Source organism: Poecilia reticulata, chromosome 13, assembly GCF_904066995.2.
Source record: "Poecilia reticulata chromosome 13, P_reticulata-male-v2, whole genome shotgun sequence".
Classification (NCBI taxonomy): domain Eukaryota; kingdom Metazoa; phylum Chordata; class Actinopteri; order Cyprinodontiformes; family Poeciliidae; genus Poecilia; species Poecilia reticulata.
Window position 1 is genome coordinate 11,754,637 of NC_088842.1, and position 25,085 is coordinate 11,779,721.

The window sequence follows — 25,085 nt, forward strand, 5'->3', positions numbered from 1 at the left end:
CTCATCGTCTGAGAATGATTTCGTGCAACAAATGTAATGAATATGTTTGGTATCGCCCATAGACATATCCTAACTTACTCAAGGAAGAAGATTAAGTTCCCTTTAACAATTAATTTTCTCTTCTCTTGTCTGTTCATACTTAAATGTCATCTTTCACTCTCTCTCTCTGTCTCTCACTATCTCTCTCTCTCTCTCTCTTTCTCTCTCTCTCTCTCTCTCTCTCTCTCTCTCTCTCTCTCTCTCTCTCTCTCTCTCTCGTAAAATTGAATTGCTTCAATTATGACTTCATTCACTCCTGAATGCCTCTTGGAGTATACCCACTTTAAGCCAACTTCATTTTGCTGCTCTTGTCTTTCTCCTTGTTTTCTTTTTTTCAATTTTGTGACACCCAGATTCTTTAAAGGCTGCATTTACTGGTGGAAAAATGACTTCTTTTCTCAAAACAAAAAATACAATTTAGCTGAGGCATCGACGCAAACTTTAACAAAAACATTTGTAGTTTTACAATCCATTGTTTTGTTTCTCTTCTTCTTCACAATGAGCAATTTGTCGCCCGTCAATAGCTCAATCAGTTGGTAAAGCACAAAAAAAAGGTCCAAGTCAATGGGGGGAAAAAATAATTACACATACAAAGCCGGTATTGGGATGTTCTTCCTCCAGTTGTTTGAGACAGAGCTGTGCCTTTAATTACAGAAAGCCTGTCAGAAGCGGCTGGCAGCGCTGTGTCCAGGCATACCTTTTTATTACTGCTGGCTGCTTTATTAGCCTTTCACTGAGCAGAGACGGACAGGCAGCATTGACTGGAGATGCAATTGGAAGTGACGCTTATTGACTAGTTTCTTGTTTTGCTGCTGGCAGGGTGCGATGATGCTTACAAAGATGCTCCCAACCAGGCCTAGCCATTAGCACCTCAGCTCCACACGCAAGAGCGTGATGAGAACGGACCACATACTGGTGGGCATGCACAGTTCCTCAGCAATGACCCTCTTCTGGCATCTTTGGCATTTTTAGTTTTTTCTTCTTTTTTTTTATGGTTGCAGTCGACACTTAGAGAATTTTGTAGAACCCTCTCGACGACGTCTTCTTCTTCTTCTTCTACTTCCCTATCAGCTCACACTCATGCATTTTTGTCATTTTCAGTTTTAATTGGTCTCAGGATTCGCTGGTGCGTGAATATTTCTCTCGGTGGAGACCAGATTAAACCATTCTATTTAAACTTTCACAATTTAAGCAAAGAGCAGATGAGTGAGAGGGCATGTGTACATTGTGAACGTGCTGGATCTTTGTTGGAACATATGGTGTAGGTGTTAGGTGTTAGGTGCTAGTGTGTGTGTGCATGTGAGAGAGCCCCATCTGTCACTTGGTAACAGTTTGGGTTGATCTCTGGTTGATGTAAGATCTCCCTGCAGGCATCTTGTCACATAATTACACTACATACAAAGGCTGCAGGTTATTATTCCAGATGGAAAGAGTTTTGCGGCACTAACCTTATACGCTTAATTTTAATATGGAGCGAGCATTATTGTGGTGCTTTAACATTAATTTCCTCTAATATATGGCAGATGCCAAGCTTCAGATCGTTAATGGTTATGTAGACGGCATTAAACAGACTGTGTTGCTGGCATTAAAGCTAATGATGCTTAATCAAGAACTTATTCTTAGAGGCGTTTCTGAAAGCAGAGAAACACTTTTCCTACTGAGTAGCACAGCATCTCTGAAGCACAGTTGTGATATAGCAATACCATGGAGAGGCCTGTCACAATAGCAAATTTTCCTGGACGGTAAATTGTCCCAGAAGTTATCGCGATAAACGATAATATTGCTGTTTTGAGAATATTTTCAAGTAGTACAACGGTAATGCCATAATAATGCAAGAACACTCTCTCAAAGTTTATTAGACATTAAAATCCAATTAACTTTTAACACTAGAAGACATTTCCAAAATATAAACAAAGCAACAGAAATGACAAATAAAATAAATTATGAAATCTGTCAATAAAATTAACTCACAAAAGGGCTTGTTGAGACTGATGCACCAGACTGAAGACTTTTGTCATCCAGTTTTTGGTCGAAAGAGAAAAGAGAAACGATGAGTCATGCAAATGACAATTATTGAGCTCATTTTAATTTTTCATGCAATTACTTGATTTATTGTTTATAGCGACAGACCTAACTGTGCATCTCTAAAGTCTACACGTTAAAATGCCAAGCCTCCTGGACATTTCTCCAAATTAGACAGAAATTAATAATTGAGGCTGCCAACCAGTCAGCAGCAACAGATAAAGAAGTTGCAGGAATTTCCAGCAGGAATTTCCAGCATATTTGACACAAAACATCAGCGGTGCGCCTGGTTTTACTGGCTTCGTAATAAGGAGGCTACGTAAGACGGAGCAGCGTTCTTCGTTTTAGGTGAATGAAGTCGTGAACGGTTCCAGACACCGTCCAGATTCAACCCGTCTGCTAGGAAGCTGAAGAGCAGTGATTTTATTCTTCGGTATCGCAGTGAGTCCGAAGATATTTCCAAACCAATAAAAGACTTTACTGGAAGAAAACTAAAGGTAATTTCCAGAACTGAGTACGCCAGAGTATATTTGAAGTCATCTGAAGAGAGCCGCGGACAAGAAATCTCCTCAAAGATTGATTTGATCAATTTTGCTTGGCAGAATGAGAACTATTACCAAGGTACTGACACGTCATGCTCATAAATTTTTAATAAATAAATTCAAAAAAATATATTTTTCTCCATTTCAACATTGTAGCTTTTGAAGCTTTTTCCCTCTCAAAAGAATTGTATTTCGTTTGCATTTTCTTACTGAATTGCACATGAGATATTGTAAACTTATTTTACTTCGCAATTTAGAAATTTACTGGATCAAACTCAAAAATAAAAAGAGCCTTTTTGCCAGAAGAAAACTTTTTGATAGCTACAACATTTGATTGCACACTAATTATTTTTTCTTTATGTCATCTCATACCATTTTCTTAGCTTCCTTCTCTTTCCACTAGCAGAAAGGAAACAATGCAAAAGATTTGTACGAGCTATGCGGCGCACATTTTAATCATAGAATGGAACAACCAAGTCTGTGAGGACGTTTCAATCAAGACTCTGCTGCGGTTTTCATCTGGCAGTCAGTTTATCTTCCCAGCAGCAGATAAAGTGATGAAAATTAAACTCTGATGGCATCAGAATTGGTTCTAAGTGTGCACAGCTTTCCTGTCTTGTTCACCATCTGGATAACACACCCAGCATGTCTATTAGACACTCACTACAGCTAAGGATGAGTGCTTTTGTGGAAATGGGTTAATAACGACGATTTAATTGAATGTAATGGCAGCATGTGACCCGCTATTGAGATTTGACTTTGGATGGACGGCGCTTTCGATTGCCTGTGCAAAACCGAAGTTCTGGGGAGGAAGTGCAACTCACACATATTCAACACTTAGTTACTGTTACAGGTGTATTTTAAGGATTTTTCATTATTATTGTTAATAAATATATTTTTCTTTCAGATTAATCAGATTTTCTAAAAAAAAATCTGGTTACTTCCATCAGAAGATAAACAAAAAATGAGCCATTTTCGGGTGCTTTAGCAAGATAACGTGAATCAACAACATTTAGCAAAATCAGCAGAGGTATAGCTCACCAGCCACTAAGTTGGCCTTCTACTGTAACCACAAATCCCAAAAATAGTTTAACAAAAACCCACAGGCTGACTTTGCACAATCTCTGGATTGCACAAAGTCCTGGGTCCGTTTTTCTGGACTGGTCAATAATCCCACTCTCTGTACGATCCAACCTTGTGAAATGGTTTAAGACTAAGTCCTTTTCTATTTGCAAGCAGGAGCAGCACAAAGAATTAATGGTGCCAAAAAGAAAAGATTAATTTATTTTGAGACTCTTAAAACGTCTTTCTTTTACCACAGTGTCAATAACTGTGGACAGCATTATTTGTCGGGGCCTTCAAAACTTTTTTCAAAACATTCCTTAGAAATCTTTTTCATCAAATGGAAATTTAGTTCACTGGCTACAAAGGGATGGAAATGGCGACCGGCAATACGCGGGCAGAGTACGGAGTTTAAATGATACTGAAATAGACTGCTGCACCCCGTCTGCCTCACTGTTCAATGTGTTGTACCATCAGCAGTACGGTTCTGCACACCTTTGTGTAATGCCTGGCATTTATCTTGAACCAGTCGGCTCATTGTCCTCTGGAGACGAATCTGTAAGAGATACTTGTATGGGAAAAATCCCTCACGCATAGTTAGGAAGTGCACCTAGTAAAGTAACCAGTGAGTTTATGTTAAATAAAACAACGTGTTCTTAAACTGGTGCCATGATATTATCACACCAGGACAGTGAGGATGCAATGGAAAACTGATATGCTGTCAAATCAGGTCAACAAGCAATCAAAACTGGACTGAGAGTCGGTAGGAATATTGCGAGCAATGGTGAAACCCTCACCTGTGCAGAATACCACTATACGACCCCGAAAGCGCTGGCTGTGCAGGATTTCTCCGTGTGCATTACTCCAGCTTGTCCCCTGTGCACCTTTTAATACAACCCATGTGAGGGTGTTTGGCAGATTTGCATGTACCTGTGTGTCATATAACCGTTTGTTTGTGCTGTTGTATCGGATTTTTGCTCCAGGGACGGGAAAGCCACACGGGCTGGTTGAACGTGTGTATACAGTTGTGCTGATGTAGACAAGCCTAGCAGCACAGATCACATGTATGCAAATATCACCAGCAGACTGTCTTGTTGCTCCGACAGGAGCCTTGCTGCAAGGTTGGATATTAACGCAGCAGGAGGAGACAGAGAAGCACGGCAGCGACGTGCGCAGACAAAGATGGAAAGAAACGACGGCCGGTGGCATTGAAAGAAAGGAGGAGAAAGACAGCTCATGCCTGGCAGAGGGAATTAAGAAGTAGGGAGAGAGAGAGAGAGAGAGGGTCCACAGATGAGCTTTTGTGCCAGAGGAAAGCACAGGCTTGTCTTTCTTTCTGAACATGCAAGACAACAGTTGCAGTTGTTTATATAGCATGGCCTGATGAACTGGTAAAGCCGGAGCAAGTGTTTTCATGTACAGCACTATATCTTCACAGATGGTGAAGGTTGCTACTGAAAACTCCTCGTCTTTAGGTCAGATTTTTGTCGTCTCTTTGGTAAGTCTACAAATCGAGCTGGCGTAGAAAAGGAAAAATGGAAAAATACTTCCAGCTATCAAAATTTGTGTGCTTCTGTCGCAGTTTCCAGAGATCCAGTCAGTTTCACTTGAATTCCTGTCAGATTGGGGAGAAGTGGCCTTTTAACAAGAAGCTACCACATCATGAATGCTTGTGCACCTCAGCCATGTGTTGGTGCCTGATTTCAACATGGATTTTTCTTCTTTTTTTTTAGCAGTAGTTTGAATATATAATGCACATCATCGTTCATATTTCTAGCACGCGATATTGAACCGTCCTGTCAGAAACGTGTTCTGCTGTATTTTCTTGTTCTTTTTTCACTGTTTAAGCTCTCCACAAAGTCTATCCTTTCTCTCAGAATAGCTTTGTTATTTATCTTAAACTTTGCCCTTTTAGTTTTAGTCTTTGTGAAATACGGATAGGATTATGAATACAGTTTTATCTGCAATGTCGGTTTTATATCTTGCTATTTCGGTGTGAGTTTATTTCTTGCTGACCTGCTTGTATTTTTTTGTGCTGCTATCCTGTATTTTTCCTTGCTCTCTATTCCTAGACTTCTCTTGTTGGTTGGGGGTGCCGAGCCTTTGAATCTGCAGACCTTGTCAAAGGAAACTGGACATGCAGCTGGGGGTATGGTGCAGTGCTAGATCTCTGTGCTGACTTAAAGCCACAGTGGATATAAAAAGTCTACGTTCCCCTGTTAAAATGCCTTGTTCAGCTGTTCCAATAGACGTTCCTTGACATTTTCTCGGTTGCATCTAACGGCAAAAGTCACAGAGCGATTCTAAAGCATCAGAAATGTCTCATTGTCACAATGTATAAGTCTGGAGAACGATAGCAGAATAACTTCTAACAGACTGCAAAAACAGTATGTATGAAACAGGTGCAAGAGAGAGGGTAAACATTTGGAGTTTGTTTCTGTGGAAAGGATTCTTGTTCACATCAGTATTGCAAATTTGCACCACAAATCGGTAGCCATAGCGATGTTTTTTCTCTTTTTTTTTGGTGAGCGTTTCTTCCCATTGCTTTCTCATCATTCTCATCAGCCTCAGCTGCACTTCTAGACTCTCCAAATGGAAAGATGTAAATAACATCAACTAATCTACAGCCTGTCTATAATCACAGTAAGCAGCTCAATAGAAAATGGGATAACAGGTTGATTGGAGATTAGAATATTTTTACTCATTTTCATTTTATATCTATTTACTTTTATTTCAAACATTGTGTTTAGACAAGCATCTATACCCACAATAATGACTAAGTTACATGATGTCGCATTACCTTATTTGCACAGAAATATAAAACACAAATTAAGATGTTTGTTTATTTTTAAGAGAACCAACATTTATTCTTACTGCTGCTAAAATAACACAAGCCACTACTTATTGTAATAAGGCATACTTTCTAGTTATTGTAATATATTTGAAAAATAAAAAACTGCTCAATATCATACATTTGAAGTGCTTTGTGCAACATATGGCACCTTTTGTCTCTGTGTTCTTTATGTAGTAGCACAAACTGATATCTGTAAAATTATTCAGACTAATATCTCAGGTAGAGGCAACATGTGCATGGAAAAATAAAGCAGGCCTCTTCCAGCGAGCAGGCCGGCGGTGTTCAGCAACAAGTGGGGGAAGGGAAAGTGCTGTATTACTTTATGCTGCATATAACTAGAAAAGAAAACTCCCTGTTGCATTTTCTCTTGCTTCTCATGAAACTGCCTAAACTGCAGAAATGATTGCGAGGTGTTTGTGTGTGTGTGTTTTTTAAGCCATTATTCTTTAAAAACCTCAGGACACATTTGATATTGATAACTAGTCCATGCCTAATTTTGTGCAGTCCATGTGATTTTGGCTTCCCTGGAGTTCTGGTCACATTTCGGTATAAAAACGTCACGGTGTGACATGCTCGTGTGGTTTGTTTGCTTTATTTCATTTGCCCGGCCACATGCGAAACGCGTTAGCAGCCGTTTGATTTTTAGTGTTTATTTTTCTTCTCCTGATGAGTTTTTACAAGAAATGGAAATGGGGGAGGAAATTTGTGTTTCCTGTTTGGTGAGTGGCGTTGTAGATGTGCGGCATTTGCGGAAAAGATAAATAACTGAAGGGACTGCGCTCCTCTGCAGAGGACTGCTGCAAGTTGTTTCTGTGTAACCAACATGTCTTCACTCTTTTAGAGTCCAAGTTGTGTTTTTCATCCCCTCTTTATTTTTCTGTTCGTCTGCTCGTCCAGTGGGAGATCACTGGAAGTGGAATCAGTTTAAAAGAAAAAAACAACTCCCACCTAGCCAGAGCCCCAATGTCTCGCTTAGGACCCTCGTGTCTTACTAATGGACTGCAAGTCTCCAGAGAGAAGGGGGGGAAAGGGGCATGCAAGTAGAGATGAGTAAGAATGGAGCATTGGGGGGGGGCTTAAACATGGGGATGGGAAATCCATATGATGAGGATAATGTTTGAAAAATAATAAGGGGGAGCAGAATGGATGTATAATTGACTAAGGACTTACGTCATGCAGTGGGGGAGGTGTTTGTGTTTTTTTTTTTAACACAAAGAGGGCTGGTTACTCTTGTATCTCACTAGGAATAAAGGGAGATTTTCTTCCTACGCCGACGTCATTAATACTCTGGATTCCTACCGGGACCTTTTGTTTTTGTACAAAAAATTTTTGCAACAAAATATGACACTTTTCTGGCATAAAGTGTGCAGAAAAACTCTTGTCTATGGAGCTAAATTTGACTCAGAAAGATTTACAAAGCATTCAACAAGATCTGTATGTGTACAACATAATTCACAAATGTGAATAAAACGACGCATAAATCCGTATCTCAATGTTCACATACATGTAAGCAGAATCTCAAATTTATGCTTTTCAAGCGGCAGAAGCAGTAATGCACTACGCGTGCACGAATCGCAAACTGCGGACGGATCATCCTGCCCATGCTTTCACCTTTTGAGACTTTCATCCTGCACGAGATGATGCGTTCAAGGCTGGTAAAAAGCTGGGATATCTGAGAATTAGAATTGCAATGCTGCGTTCAAGAGAGAATTGACAGAATTCATGTTTATGTAAACTTTCTGTTACTTTTGCAAGGATTATTTTCAGAGGCATAACATAAATATGTCCAAGTATGACTTCTAGCAATGGATGACTGCCCAAACCAATGGCCTCAGTCCTATTTTTAATACACTGACCTGTGTTTGTTATTTAAGACACTACTAGCTTCCTTTTGAACCACTATACTTGGGTTTTCTTTTCCTTTGATATCTGACTCTCTCATTCAGTCCACTGTCAGAGCAACACAATAAAAGCTCAAAATCAAGCCTGCCCCTGACGCCAACCTTCTGTGCAACGCACCTTCGGTATCTCTTAAGACTCTGTAATAAAAGGAATTCAGCTACCCCACCACGGCTGCCTGTTCTCTCCTGACGGGCAGTGAAAACAGTCTCTTTTCCTGCTGCCCTTTGTAGCACGTGTAATGATGAACTTCACGCCCTGCCACCCAGGCGTTAGCTCCAGGCTGCACTCAAACACCCCACAGATGCATTCTGTCTTCCTTGGCTACTCTTATCCTTGAGAAAGCCAATGACCTAGAAAGGAGCTTCGATGATAGGCTCAGACTGCGATTTACCCGTTTGAAACAGACTGTTTTGTAAAACCGTGGTAGGGGAAAGGCTAGACTGAAATCAGGTGGGGCATTTGGCCTGCAGTATAACGTTCACCGTTCGACAAATGCTGGCTGATGCGAACTCATCGAGCGCTTTGCCACACCCTGCCCATCTTCCCTCAGGGGAACTCCGGTACGCAGCTCGCCTGACCCAGACCACCGACCTCTCTCCCCTTCCTCCATATCCATTCTTCTCCATACCCCCATCCTCTCGGGGTTTGCCCTGACTTCCCCACCCTGTGTTGACTTTACCAGTGCTTTCCTCTCTTTCCTGCAGTTCTTCCTCTTTCCTCTCCCCGTCTCTCTTTCTCCTTTTGTGCTTGCCTCTGACATGTTTCACAGTCAGAGGCAGACTTGGAGTCCCAATCTGTCCCTGCCTCCTCTCCTCTACACTCCAAGGCCTGAAGACACCGGTATGTGGCTGCACATCCGTGCCAGACACCAGACTTCAGGGCGAACTGTGAGACAGTTTGCTTGGATGTGACAGGACTGCTGCATTAGCTAAGCACATTCTGTGTCATTTTTATGAGGAGGAGAATGTTTTTCCCAGACGAATTAGTCTGTGAAATGCTGCACTCAGACTTCCAGTGGCTATTCTGTTGAATAAAGCCGTCTAATACAGCCGTCGTGTCCTTTTATATTCTCTGATTCCATCCATTTAGCTCCGCTGTGGCATTTAATGAGGCATTTCATATCCTTTTATTATTTGTCGCTGATGTATTCTAAACCATTGAGTCCTCACATCACTTATGATTGAATTCTGTCCTGAAGGCTGCCTGTTGATAACTTTCCTTGGCGTAAACCGTGAAGGAAATGGATAGTTAGGCAGAGACGCAGTTGGTTTGAGTGCTTGGAAATGTTTTAATTAGGAAGAGTCTCACAGCAATACAATCTATTGTATATATTAACCTAACACAACCTTGTCCATGTGTAATGTGACTTATATTGTGAGTCGTTCAAGGGAAAATAAACAAACGCGTGAAGAAAAGCTGTTATAATCTGCTTTAATTTTCATAAATGCATATTTCTAAGACTGACACTTTGTTGAAACTCTTTGCACATCTTCCATCAGTCGGTAAAATGCAATGAAGTTCAGTTTCCCCCACAAAAGCACCAGTCAATAGAAGATACAAAAAAATCCACAATATTGCTACAGAACAGTGAGGACAGCAAAAAAATAATAGATATGGGACGACTGTCTTCACAAAAATTAGCCATTTTTCCAAACTTAATGAAAAGATGTGACTAAAACCTCGAGGCTGCAGAGAGGCTGAAGGTATCACTGAGGGAATTACTGCTTGTTTTCTCCATGTTGTTGCATTAGTAGGTTTCCAACGCACAAAATGTCCCAAACAGGGAGACGGACACACTGTGAAATATCCAGATAAAACACAAATAAAATTTACAAGATTATCATCACCATTTTTTACCCACATGTTGGGGGTAATGCTACAATCTGGGGTGGCTTTTTGTCAGACGGAGCTGTGGTTTTTGTGAAGGTGGCTTTAATAATTCCTTATAGTTTCTGTTTTGGCCAAAAGAGAGAAGAAAAGATTTTAATTTCCAAGCAGTCAAAGATTACACCCAAATCCCCCCGCCCCCCCCAAAAAATAAATAAATGTAATCTGAGAGTTAAAGCATGAAAATGATCCAGGACTGAGTTTGATGGAAAATTCTTGATCTAGAGAATGTTTGCTTTGTAGATTTGGCAAATATTGTCCAGGCAAGATAAGTGACCGGACAATATTAGCAGGCTAAATTCATGCCCTGTTAAGATGGTAGACCATATTCAAAGGTCATATTTTTCTTTAGTATAAGTTGTGTCGAGGCCATCTGCTTTGTAATGTGAACAAGTCTGGGTCAGGACTCAGGTGCACTTTTAAGCTGCTGATGCCAGCGCTGGATTCTGTGATGTTATTTCACGCTCTGGATGGAAACGAATAAAGAGCAGAGGCTGGAGTGCTTTAAAAAGAAAACTTCCAGCTTTGAACCGTGATAAGCACCTGTTCAAATTGGATTCAAAAAAGGAATATACAGAATATTCAGCTGGCGAGTTACAGTAGGTCTCTCGCTGTTTGATCTCCTCCTGTAGAGCATTTCTTGCTTCGGTTACTTTCATTGTTTTCCCATCTGCATTGGATGTGTTGGATTTTGAAGTTCATCTTTGCACATTCACAATGTTCTTACTGTTTGACTAACGGTAAGAACATTTAGTTTTTTTTTTTTATCTGTGTTGCCTTTTATAAGTAATGTTAGTTTTCATGTTACGTTGATTGGTGGGGTTTCATGGCTGCCTTACAGCTAAGGAAAATTTTTAATTGTTCCCTTAATGGAGAGTCTGTCAATTAACTTAATCCCCCAACCTTAACGCTTAATTTCTTTTTAGATATGATCTATAATAAATTTTCCTCAGCGTTCCCTCCCATCAGGCGTCTGTGTACAGTCCTGCTAATATATGCCTTTTCTTGCTTGCCATACATCAGTTTACTTACTCAAATTGAGATAAATATGTTATTCAGCTCTGATCTATTGGATGAGAAACATGGGAAAACATGTTTTTGATGAAGACATGTGAACCGATAGGCAATGCTGCCTTTTAAAATGCAGATGGCTCTCCCTAGTTGGCCAATTAGTAACTTTAGCACTGGAACACTTATCTGCTTTCATCTTCTTGTGTGTGTGTGTGTGTCTTTCATTTTGGGGTGCAGGCAGCTTAGTTTGCCTGTTTCCACAAGTGTGTAGGGGCCTTTGTGCACATTCATGTCTGTCTGCTGCAAGAGTACTAAATACATTTACTGATTCACCTTGTACTATGCTATACTGATTCACTGGCAGGGAGATGGCCAACCATGCTGTTCGTTGTCTCCTAACACACAAACACAGCTAGCTGATCAACTTCCTAGTATCCATTCGGATTGTGGGAATTTGTCAGAGGAGAAATGTAGGCAAGTAGTATAAAATGTCAACTGTCTGCAGGTCAGGGCAAACGGGGCCTGCACAGTTCACAGAAAACGCAACAGTATGACTCAGTATGTTTCACCACTGTTCACCCAAAACTGCTTAAGAATTAAAAAAAGAGGGGGTGGGAGCGAAAGGAGAAAATTAGCTGAAACAGTTCAAGAGGAAGTTGTGGATAAAAGAGAAATAGGTCCCATCACTGGTTTGGTAGCATTTTAGATATTTAAAGCAAACTCTGAATCGGTCATTTTTGATATCAACCGATATAAAATGTTTATATTGTGACACTTTTTTCAGCCATATCATCCAGGCTTTTGAGAAAGCCCTCCAGTCTGTGGAGTTTAAAAAAAAAAAACTGGTGGGAAAGTGTGTTTCACTGGACTAAAGCTTGGCAAAGTACCGTGCTGCATTCCACCAGCTTTGCCACTGACCTCAATCTTTTCAGGAAACATTTACAGAGAAAATAGGATCAGAGATTAAACATTAATATCAGAATTTAGGCACATAATGGGAATTTAAATGAGACACACACTGGATTGCCAATAATGAATGTTCTTGATTTTTGCTTTATGGAGACTAAGTTTATGTATTTCTTTTGTCTTTCTTCATATCTTGCAGATCATGACCAGAGTTCACTGAGCTCCATTTTGCATGGAAACCCTGCTTCCCTGGCAGCCCCCTCCTCTCCCTAAAGCTTGCAGCCAGCATGGCAGGATGAGCTTCTGCCAGCGATGATGATGGCTAAAAAACAAGATGCCCGGGCTCCCATCTACAATCTGGTCGTGGTGGGGTTGTCTGGCACAGAAAAGGAAAAAGGCCAGTGTGGCGTGGGCAAGTCCTGCCTGTGCAACCGCTTTGTTAGGCCGAGTGCGGATGACTTCTACCTGGATCACACCTCCGTTTTGAGCACCAGTGACTTTGGAGGCCGTGTGGTGAATAACGACCACTTTCTATACTGGGGAGAAGCTGGTAGGACGATAGAAGAGGGGCAAGAGTACCGCATGAATGTGGTGGAGCAGACAGAGTTTATTGATGACCAGACATTCCAGCCACACCGTAGCACGGCACTCCAGCCTTACATCAAGAGGGCAGCTTCCACCAAGCTGGCTTCAGCTGAAAAGCTCATGTACTTTTGCACAGATCAGTTGGGCCTAGAGCAGGACTTTGAGCAAAAGCAAATGCCTGAAGGCAAGCTTATGGTGGACGGCTTCTTACTCAGTGTTGATGTCAGCAGGGGTATGAACCGTAGCTTTGAGGATCAGATGAAGTTTGTTGGCAATCTGTATAATCAACTAGCCAAAACGAAGAAGCCAGTGGTATTGGCTCTCACCAAATGTGATGAAGGAGTTGAGCGCTACATTAAAGACTCTCATGCTTTTGCCCTTGCCAAGAAGAACCTACAGGTGGTTGAAACTTCAGCCCGCTCTAATGTGAATGTTGACCTGGCATTCCTTACTCTGGTTCAGCTCATAGATAAGAGCAGGGGAAAGCCTAAGATTATACCATACTTTGAGGCTCTGAAACAGCAGAGCCAACAGATCGCCTTAGCAAAAGACCGATATGAGTGGCTGGTCACCCGAATTGCGAACAACCACAACGAAACATGGCCCATCGTCAGTTGTCGCATGCAGACGGCTCCTGAGTACAAGGACTATGTTTTCCTCGAGGGAACGCCGAAGGCCAAGAAGCTTTTCCAACAGCATGTCCACAGACTAAAACAAGAGCACATAGAGAAACGCAGGAAGGCCTATCTAAATACTCTCCCACAGGCCCTATCTGTGCTAATACCAGAATTGGATGAGATAGACCACTTGAGCTGGTCTGGAGTTCAGAAGGTCTTGGAGACAAAGAGAGATTTCTCTCAGTGGTTTGTAGTTTTGGATGACACACCTTGGGAGACGACACCGCACATCGATAAAATGGATGACGATCGAATCCCCCAGGACCTGCTGGAGACCCCCGCAGCTGAAACCATTTATGAAACCCACTTGGATCAGTTAAGGAAGGAGCGCAAACGGGCCGAGATGAGATGGGAGTTCAAAGAAAAGCTAAGTGTTTCTCCTTTCATCACACCAGGGAAACCGTGGGAAGAGGCTCGGAGTTTCATCATGAATGAGGATTTCTACCAGTGGCTGGATGAGGCTGAATATTTAGACATCTACAACAAACATCAGAAGGAAATCATTGACCGGGCCAAAGAAGACTTTCAGGAACTGCTTCTTGAATACTCTGAGCTCTTTTATGAGTTAGAAGTGGATGCAAAACCAAGTAAAGAGAAAATGGGAGCCATTCAGGAGGTGTTAGGTGAGGAGCAGCGATTCAAAGCACTACAAAAGCTACAAGCAGAAAGGGATGCTCTAGTACTGAAACACATACACTTTGTTTACCATCCTACAAAGGACACTTGCCCCAACAGCCCCCACTGTGTTGACAGTAAAATTGAGCAGATTCTGGCTTCCAGATTTCCTACCAGATATGCATCGTCAGATAGTGCTAGACTGGAAGGTGGAAGGGCGGAACGGATTAATCTGGTAATCCTAGGGAAAGACGGACTAGCCAGAGAAATGGCTAACGAGATCAGGGCATTATGTACTAGTGATGACAGGTATGTAGTAGATGGCAAGATATACGAGTTAACCCTTCGTCCTATAGAAGGCAACGTACGTCTGCCCGTCAACTCATTCCACACACCTACCTTCACACCACACGGATGCCTTTGTTTGTACAATTCAAAGGAATCCCTCTCGTATGTTGTTGAGAGTTTAGAAAAGCTTAGAGAGTCAACCATAGGCAGAAGAGAAAGGGAAAACAGCTTAGCTCAACTCCCACTGTCCCTACTTCTGGTCACTAAGCGTGGTGTTGGTTCCATTGGGGATATCGGAGGAGAAACAGCTCAGACTCTAATACAACAAGGGCAGCAGGTAGCTGCAAAGCTACAATGCACCTACCTAGACCCAGCCTCCCCAGGTAAAGGTTATGGGCGCAATGTCAGTGAGAAACAGCTTAACCAGATGCTGAGAGGCCTCTTAGAAACTCGGAGAAACATTGGGACCGGCTCCCCTACATTACCTCCTTTGTCCTCTGCTTACAGAGATTCTCAGTCTCAGCAAGGCAATGAGGCAGACCTCCGAATAGTTATGTGCCTGATGTGTGGGGACACATACGATTTAGATCAACTACTGGCACCTTTCCTTTTGCCCCAGCATTGTCGTCCTACATCAAGCCACAGCAGCGGCACGTCTGTTCTCTTGGATCTTGTCATTGGGGGTCATAGACAGAACGTTGAACTGTCTTTGCTCTCTTTCCACTCCTCGTTTTCCCTCCGAAAGACAGGCCTGGTCCACGGCTACATTGCAGTTTACTCTGCCCGCCGTAAAGCCTCCATGGAGACGTTGTGTGCTTTCCTTTGTGAGGTCCAGGACATTGTCCCGGTCCAGTTGCTAGCAGTAGGGGAGAGTCAGATGGAGTTGTCAGACTCTGATTCAGCTAAGGAGCAAATCTGTCAGGGAGAGGATCTGGCCCATGAAATTGGTGCCAGATTTAGCACAATAATATGTGGACATGGTGGGGTAGTGGGAGGACTTCATAAGATAGACCTTTTCCACTCCTTCTTACAGGAGGTGATGGAGAAGCGCACTGTTGTTGAGGCCGCACACATGTACGATAATACAGCCGAGGCATGTACCAATGAGAGCTGCGGGTCCCCCAGTCCAGTTCACATCCATGTTGACTCAGAGGATGATATTGACCCATCGCCACCTTACCCTACACTTAGGGAGGGTGGTAGTCTAAGTTCCCACCTGGGAAGTTTCAAGCTGCCAGACCTGGAATCGAGTGATACATTTTCTGTCATTTCTGATATCGGTACATTTGAAAGCAAGCTAAATAACAAGGTGCCTCCACAAGTGAAGCCCAAGCCTGTGCGTAAAGTAAGTCTCGGACCCTACGTTGATCAGCAAGGCACCTCTAACAGACCCGTCTTGCCCCAAACTGTCACCTGGGCTCCAGGGAGCGACGGAGGCTACGACCCCTCGGACTACGCAGAGCCTATGGATGCCGTGTGCAAACCTCGACCTAGTGAAGAGGAGAATATTTACTCTGTCCCCATTGATAGCACACAAGGCAAGATTGTCACCATCCGCAACGCCAACAAAGGTCACGCCAATGGAAGTGCTGCAGGCAACGGTTCTGACAGCGAAGCTGACAGCAGCTCACTGGAGCGCAGGAGAAAACTGTCCGTTTTTGGTGAAAAGCCTAAGCTTTACAGAGACAGGTCCCAACGGCTTGGAAAATTCAGCAGTTTTAGGACAAGCTTCTCTCTTGGCAGTGATGATGAGACCAGTGGTCCGCCAAAGACAAGCCAGGACGATGGAGGACCTCAGAAGGACAACTCCATAGATGAGAGCGATGATCACAAAACAATAAAGATTCTCCGGGGTCTCCGCAGAAATACTAAGGTTAGTAACTGTGCAACAAAGTGTTGTATGAGTAAATATGATTATATATTCAACCAATGGGAAGTGCGTTCATTATCCCAGTAAATTTAAAAATGTTTTAAGAAAGAGTTCTTATATTTGAGCAACCTGGTACAACATTAATTTTAAGCAGACCTATCAATCTTGTGTCGTGGTTAAATTTAGAGTAGATAATTTGGAAAGTATAAACATTTGCTTTCCTCACGTACACAGGAAAGCAGAAAATCACCCCATCGTAATAATTTTTTGGCTAAGACCCAGTACTGTTTGCTCTGGTGGGTAATTGTTTGTTATTGAAGTTAGGAAAAAGTAGGGTTTAGAAACATCTCTCTGCTGTTTTAAAACTGAATCCAGAGCAAACATGTCATGCTGTGGGGACTTCTCTGAAAGCATGCCTGCACGCCATATTAGTTTCTTGACCACTCAGTGGGAGTCCCCTAAACTAGCCAGATCATCAGTGGGAAATAAATCTGACAGAATACTGCTTCATACCAGAATCCAAAATGTCTTAACGAGTGGCAACAGAGCCCCATTTGTTTTGTTTTGTGCATTTGTGTCCAATGCGTACGGTCAGCATTGACCATACGCGGTCCATGATTTAAAAAAAATAAATAAATCATGAAATCACATGAAAAGCGAGAATAAAATCTCAGCATGGAAGGCTTTTTTTTATTATTCCCAAAATTAAAACCTTTCTAGTGGGAAAAATAATGTTCATGTTTTCACTATGCAATGTGCCTCTTGGCATGAATCTCACTCTAGATGTGGGTAACAAACCAAATGGTTCACACACAAATAAATCGGCTCCAATAAGTCCTTAAATAAAGTTGTGTGAAATGATGTGTAATTACTTTGAACACATTCACTAAAGTTGAAGTATCTTGTCAAAGTAAGAGCTTCTAAATTTCTCTAGCAGACAGAAAAGCACGCGTTACTCAGGTGTGACTTTAAACACCACAGATTCATTCCTGGGGTTTCATCCATGCTCTTTGATCTTCAGATGTTTCCATAGATTTTCATTTATATTCAAGTCCAGTTTGCTATTCTAGTAGCTTTGTATTCTTTCTCTGATGCCAGTTGAAGGTTGATTATAAGCTTTATAAGTTGATTCTTTCACAGTACGTTGGTAATAAGTGACTAAACCCACTGATATTATTTTGCACAGGATTGCTTCCTAAACATTGTCAGATTCCACTTATTTTCTTGGCTTTCTATGCTTTTCGCAGGTTATTTTCTTCATTTGTTCAGTCCCCATTTTCTATATCATTCCACTTTATCACACATAATTTCTGGACTTATTCATTTACATTTCCAGGCATGGATTACTTGGGTTGCCACTGACAAAGTTAGTTTCATCTTAATGGGACCCGAATATAATAGCGCTCTCTGTTGCATAATTTGCTAAATTCCACAGTTACTTTTTTCCTACCCTACATGTTTTTATTCACAAAGTTGCTATCAAACTAGAGGCTGTGATGGACACCAGTGCTATTTTCTTAGCTGAGGCATCACTGCTTACTGTTCACTTTTTGTTGTCACTGCAGAGTAGTATATGCCAAAGCCTGTCAGCTTTCTTTAAAGACTCACGATTCATCCCGGCGACAGTTTGGCTTTTTTACTTCCTTCCTTTCATTATTTGCCGCTCTGTTTGTTTGTCTTTGCATCTCGCTGATTCATACATTCTGCTTCTCACATTCTCATCATACTGATTGTCTGTTCATTTCACGCCTCCTTTTTGCTTCGCTTGTCTTCACGGCTTATTTTTAAAATTTTTCTTTTTTAAAAGACTGGTGTCTCCCTGTCACACCGCGTCCTGTTCCCTTCCCACCCTTGATACTTTTGACCTCTTACACCAGGCTTATCGGCCCTGGTATGCTGCTCATTCGCGCACGTGGTGTGGCGCTGAAGTGCCAGCTGAAGCAGGAGTTGCAGCTGTGCATGTTGCGCTTGTATATCCGTGATAATTGCTGTGGCTGTCAGGAGGGTGGAGAAGGAGGCGGATGATGAATGTTTTTAGACACTCAGCTGGGATGTACCTGCACGGAGGTTGTCGTCTCGCATTATTCAGCCACCCGGACTACATTCTGCAGCGCTCGAGGCCATATGTCTGTCAGAAAAAAGTACGAACAACTCAGTCACGAGAAAACATCTGGGTTTGCAATCTGCGTCTGATGCAAATTGTCACGTCGGACGTTAAAAAGCATCCAACGTGCACAGAGAAATCCCCGAGAAAGCCGCAGCCAGTGGAGTGCGGGTCTGTGTCGTCCTTGTTATTCTTTTAAGTGCCTCTGATTTGTGGCATGCAGCTGGTCTGGGAACTTGATGGCCACATTACAAGCCATTATGGATTTATTATGGTTACAACAAAGGATTAAATTTCTTCACCTATTTTATAAGCAGCTGTCTCTCAAGTAATAGGCCATTTACAGTCTGCTGCAGCTCGAAATCCCTTTCAGATTACATTTTATCGAGTTCATTTTTCACATTCAGGAAGACATGCTGCAGCAGTTTGTGCAGGCTTGTGTAAAAGGTCCTGTCCCCATTTTTGTGCCAGTTAAACTAAAGCTAGATTTTTTTTATTTTTTTTGGCAGTTATTCTCAAGATAAAGATTTGGGTTCATGTGCTGCAGCATAAACACTTTCCTAGGGTACTGTCTACCACTCTGACTCATGACGAGTTAAAACAAATATTCAAAAGGAGTTTGAGCCCATTTAAAAAAAACAAAAAAAAACCCTTTTACTTCAGGCATTGACCAAGTCTGTCCGCCCTGATCTCCCTCCCTCACTGAGACACAGGAAACATTTCCTCTCTCTCTCTCTCTCTCTCTCCTGCAGCTTTTTGTTGAAATCTCCTCAGGCAGCGAGAGGAATGTTTGAAATTCTTCAGACACCTAGTTCGTCTGGTGTCTTCATTCAAGCAACAACAACAAAAAAGAAAAATAAGGAAAAAGAGTTCAAGATATTGCAGAAACAGGGAAACAAATTCATGTCAAAACTCCAGAAGCGAGTCGTGTTTTGGTGTCCCGCGGTGTGCGTATGCGCAAACTCTAGCCGTGATGTCTGTATAAGGATGTGATTTGTTTCGTTTTGGTTGTGTTCGAGGGCTGCTTTGTCTTCTTAGAGCTGGAGACGTATCCTGTCTCAGTTAGCAGCAGAAAGGAGTGGCCAGAAGGCAAACCTGCAGGGGGAGAAGACAAGCCCAGCAAGAGTAAGAGAGAAGAAGAAGCGTGTGGGCTACAGAGATGGTCTGCTAAAATGAGACGGCAACACAGTTACTGTGATGGAAGTGAAATAAATTAGATGCTGCCAAACTGAACCCGGCACATCTCTGCAACTCTTGCAGTCTAGTTATTACGACCTTTAAATATATACACCCTGTACTTCTTTAACACATTAGCTCAGAGTTTACATTTGACTGCAGAATGTGAATGCAGATATCAGGAGTGTTTGGACAGATTGGACCGGTTGGAGGGACAGATAGCAGGCGGCGAATGACATGCAAAGACATTTTTAGGGCTAGATGTTAGTAATCTGGTGATCTGATGTGGCGACAGTAAAGGAGAGCTGAGAAATTTTAAACACCGCCTACAGCCTACCTTTTAAAAAAATAAATAAAATTCTTAGACTACAGTGGCAAGCGTATTGGCATGTCATCCTTCACACACATAAGAACTTGAGTGACATCCCGCTCTTAATCCGAAGGGTTTAATAAAATGTCACACAATCCTCGGCGGCTATCGCAGCTTGAGCTCTATTGGGAAGGTTTTCCACAAGATTACGGAGTATGTTTAAGGTCATTTTTAACCTTCCCTCAGAAGCTTATTTGCACTGCCCCGCTTGAACAGACGTCCACACAGATACTTCAGCTCCAATCAGTGCTGCGACTGTCGTCTTTACTTTCCTCCTTCATTTATTTTCAGTCATGAAATGATAGAAAGATTAAAATTTAGAATAGAGTAAGGAATACTCATGGTTGTTGTTTAAGTAACTTAATCCGTTTATGACTAAACAAACATTAACTTGAATAAATCATTTAATCAACAGAATTAAACTTTAAACAAATTATGGCTAAATTCAAAATCTGTCAATTATTTTTATAATACTCTTCTTTTTTTTTCTTCTTTTTTTTAACACCACGTGTCAAACTCGAGGCCCAAGGGCCAAATCCGGCCCGTCATTACTTTCTATGTGGCCTTCTAGTCTCAAAATAAATGCATAAAGAGAACGTTCAAGGTAATTGTTGTATGCTTAAATAATGTTTTATCAAGAAAATCACAGCAGTTTTCACCTGTTTGCTGCCAAATTACATCAGTACGAAAAGCTGTTCGATATCATTTCACTTTCAGAAGCTCTCATTGAGTGCAGAGACAGCTATTTATTCATATTTTAATGGTTTGTTTACTGGTTTTATAAAAATTCTGCATAGTACATGCAGCCCCCCTTTTGAGGACCTTCATAATCTTGACATGGCCCAAAATGGAACTGAGTTTCACTCAGAAACTCTGATACAAACTGCTAAACGTTACATTTTCGACGAGCCGGTGAGACAAACTGTGTAGAGATCGCTTTTTAAAAGTCCTGAGCTGTCCCTTTAGGATTAAGTGTGCAAGTCGTCTCCAAATGTAAAAAAAAAAAGATCTTTACACAAAAAAACAAATTTCACTTGTGTTGGTTTTCGGTCTTGCTGGTTGTGGGAAAACAAGCCGTAATGACTTCTCCCTCTGCTTGAGCACTGCTGTGAGAGTAAATGTGTCCATAAATGTGATCAAAAATGTTCGGCGGAGTGAAGTGAGGCCGGTATCTGGAGCAGAGGGCACATTGGTGCTTCTTCTCTCTAATGAGCACTACTCCAGCTCTTTTCCTGCTGTCTGTCCGTCTATCCGTAGTGCTGCATTGCACCCGCAATCTGTGTGTCCAGCCAACCATGCACCTCTGCTTCACCCCCCCCTCCCCCCATCCTGCCAGGGCAGTGCCTCTGGGGCTGCTGACAGAGTTACTGCAGATCCAGGCCTCAGGGGTTGTGTGTGAGGGGAGGAGGGGGGGCTTGAAAATATTCCCACTGATCGCCATTAAAACTATGCACAATTGCTGCTGTTGCCCTCGGCTGTTTGCGGGAACAGGCAGAAAGTGTTGCAGGAGCGTGTAAGAGGGCTCTTAACAGGAAAATAAAGGAGGCTGAAAAGTAATTAACCGCTGAATAAGAGTTTGATTGTACGAGAGCTGCAACACAGCGGAGGGAGGGATTCAAAACGGCAAAAGGATGAAGAGATGAAGAGCGATAACAGCGATGTGTATCTGACTGAGGGAAACGTCAGGACTTCAGATAGGAATGTGTGATTTTCTTATCGGCTTAGCCTTCAGGAGGTATGTGTGAGAGAGGGGTGCGTACATGCACGCTTGCCCTTTTTGTACAATAAGCATGAATATGCAGTAACTTTCCAAAAAAAGATAAAGGTCGTGGCCTTTGTGCTACATGGTGGATTAAAAAAAAAAAAAAAAAAGTCTAAAATTTGCCTTAGCCAGTTGTCCCAATCACAGTTAGTGTCACATAATGTTGTATTTTCTGTCTGATTTCACCGAGCAAGCCGTGTTATTTGTTGTCTTATTTTTTTTCTCTCTCTCTCTTTTTGTTAGAAACAAACTCGGTCCAAGCCCCGGCACTCCAACTCCAAACCTGTTGAGAGCAACTACTTCGGCATGCCGCTGGCTGCTGTGGTCACTCTGGAGCGACCGATCCCCGTCTTCATCGAGAAATGCATCCGCTTCATAGAGACCACAGGTAAGAATCTACTCAACCCGTCTTTGATGCGTCAGGCATTTTCTTTCAGTGTCTCTTGTTACGCATTTGTACAAAAGTCTGTAATTGCCCCTTCTCACCACATTTTGTTACGCCAACACCCTCGATATTTAAAGTGTTTTATTTGGATCGGATGCGGTGATCCGACGCAGAACTTGTCAACGTCGTGATGTGTTCAGAATAGGATGAATTGTCTTGAAATGTTTTTTTTTTTTTTTTGCAAATTATCTAATAATGGATAAAATAATGCATTTACATCTACAAGTCCTTTGGAGCATGTGAGTTTAACATTTATTTTTTCATAAATCGGCTCAGATTCAGTCGGACGTCACGTAGTCCTGTCACACGTCCTCACTTGTATTTCGGTCCGGGCTTTGACTGGACATCTTTTCTGCAGCTAACAGTGGGGATGGTGTGCTCAAGGTTGATGTGCAGTGTTAGTTTTCCCACTTCACAGCACGTTGAACTGTGGTCCCGTCTCACCTTTCGGGTGATAGTTTAAACAGTTCTCTGAGAGACGCTCAGCGCTCGGGATATTGTTTACTCGCTGTTTGCTCACTTCTCTAAAATCTCTGAGGTCCTTGCAGAACCAGCGGGTTCATTCACAGACTGTTACACACACGTAGTAGGCTCTTCTTTTCAACTTCCTGAAATGGACTTTATGTAAAAACATCAGAGGAGGCTGGACCAAACATAAATGCATGCCACACCTTTTCAGATTTTTGCTTTTAAAAAAAATTTGAACAAGTATAATTGACCCCCAACTTGATCATCGCGCTGCTTTGCGTCACATAAACAGACGGGGTGTGAATAATTTTGCACGACGCAGATTGTGAATATTTTCTTTTCATTTTCCGCCGCTTTAAAAAAAAAAAAAGTATCAATCGTGGAGCCGAACAGAAAAGAACCCGGTCGGGACGGACCGTCAAGTTACTTTATTTTCCTTGAATGCAATTACGTTGCCCTTCAAAGCACATAAAGCACCCTCGAGCCACGTTTCCCCCATCACAGCGATTTTTAAGCCAACCAAATGGATTCAACAAATAACGACAGACCTGAAAGACCCATATGCTCAGGTTAATGTTGTGTTTCAGTGTTTAGGTTACAGGTCATTAGTCTGGTGTCAGCAACAATCTATACATCCACTTTTTTGGGGTGGTTTTTTCCCTCTCTCCTCTCTCGGAGCACAGATGTGCACAGACAGCCTCTTGTAGCTTTTCCACCCCGCTGCCCAGATGCCCGGCTCTCTGCCAGGCGGCTCCGATGCCACGCTGCCCCGGCTGTGCCAGCTTACTCTGCCACCAGCTGTTAACCTAAACCAGAGTCTGAGCTGTGATGCTGATCTCTCGGTTCTTCTCTGGATCACGATTTCAGATGCTCTCTTGCTCCACCCTCCCATTAGTTGCAATTGATTTCCCGCCATCTGCACACACCCTAAGCGACGCGCCTGATACATTTGCTTTTATCACCTTTAGTTGCGTTTAATTTTGCCGTCTGAGTGAAAACGATGCTCTTATTGCTGACGGACATTCCGGTGCTTTCACAGTTTAATCTCTGGCCTGATTAAAAAGTCAGTGCGTTTGTGGATTAAACGTCTTACAAAGCAGCCACCTCCTTTCCTGCATGCTGGAGCGCATAGGGGCATAGCCCCGGATAACAAGGCATCGTGTTTGATTTTGCCTCTCCCTTCTCAGATGTTAACTGAAGCAGTTACTGCAGGATAAAGGAGAAAAACTAGTTGAATAGGTATTTACATGCTCCGCTGTACGCTCACGGAGCCACGTCTGCAGCTCACTCTCAGGTATTCGCTGCCTTTTATCTTCGCCTTTTTACCTTTAGTATTCCTCCTAATCCTCTCCTCTTTCAGCTCCCAGGTGTGTCTATTTTTTTTCTTCTTCCTCTCCTTACTGAATACTTACACCTGTCATATTTGGTTTCTTTCATTCCTTCTCAAAATGCTCTTTTTATTTCTTCCTCTGCTCCTTTGTTCACCCTCCGACTCCAGCTATTCTCTTTATCTGCTTACTTCCTCTTCGGTGCTTCTTCTCCTTTCTTTCACCAACATGCTGAGTTTGCATGTGTCAGGATGTGTGTGTATGTGTGTGTGTTTCTCTCTCGGGGACCTTCCAGGTAACGTTCTGCCCCACAGCTCCCTCTGTCCGTTTAACAAGATCAGGAACGGGGCGGATGTTTGTGCTGAGCTGTTTCCAAGTTTGTTTAGCTCGTTCAGGTTTATTTATCTAGAAGGAGGGAAGGAGCTGCACCGGTTCTTACTGACCGTTGAGGTTGACAGTTAAATCATTCGGATCAGGCGTCGTTAAGGTCAGATGTAATTGAGTAAAAATTAGTGTACTATCAAAACCTTTTTACTTTACTGCCTGACATTGTAAGACTAACACTTCTTACTTTAGATCAGCTGGCATTTATTTACTAAATGCCAGAATAATTAGTTGGGTTTTTTTTACACTTTCTTCAAATTTGTTAAATAAGCTGTGATTATTATGCATTTAAACAACATGATGAAACCCACATGATGATCTAATAAGTTTGTGAGCTTATTTTAGGGGAGTGCTCAATATCTGAGTTAATTGGATGCATTTTGTATTTTTTAGTAAGTGCAAAATTATTTTTAAGAAACTTTGAAAATATCTTAACTTTTATTCGTCTGTGAAGTACATGACATGCATTGTTTTCACATCTCTGTGTTTTGCTGAAGTCATCTGAGTTTCTCCGTTTTGTAATTGGATTCATTTTAACACCATAAACATGCCTTTTATAGAAACGTGTGGGGGAGAAAAAAAAACCCTCATTATTTCCATATCAGCAACATGTTTCTGACTACATGTGCTGTTTGGCTGAGTCGTGGTTTCTTGATGGCTTTATCAGAACATCCTTCTGCCGTCTTCAAATATTTTTAGCTACGTTCAACACTAATTTATTGTTTGTTTGTTTTTTTACTGGCACAGAAAGCCAGAATTCCTGATACAAGTGGCTAATTGAGTTCCAG

General features: G+C 42.1%; 1 protein-coding gene across 1 annotated transcript in view; it reads left to right on the forward strand.

Annotated features, from left to right (window-relative positions):
• arhgap35a (Rho GTPase activating protein 35a) overlaps positions 1-25,085 on the forward strand; it is a 76,550-nt gene that overhangs the window by 37,629 nt on the left and 13,836 nt on the right. The window contains exons 2-3 of the mRNA XM_008425740.3: positions 12,425-16,263; positions 21,916-22,060. Of these exons, the coding sequence (XP_008423962.1) occupies positions 12,538-16,263; positions 21,916-22,060 (3,871 nt within the window). The 5' untranslated portion in view covers positions 12,425-12,537. The remainder of the gene's footprint in view (positions 1-12,424; positions 16,264-21,915; positions 22,061-25,085) is intronic.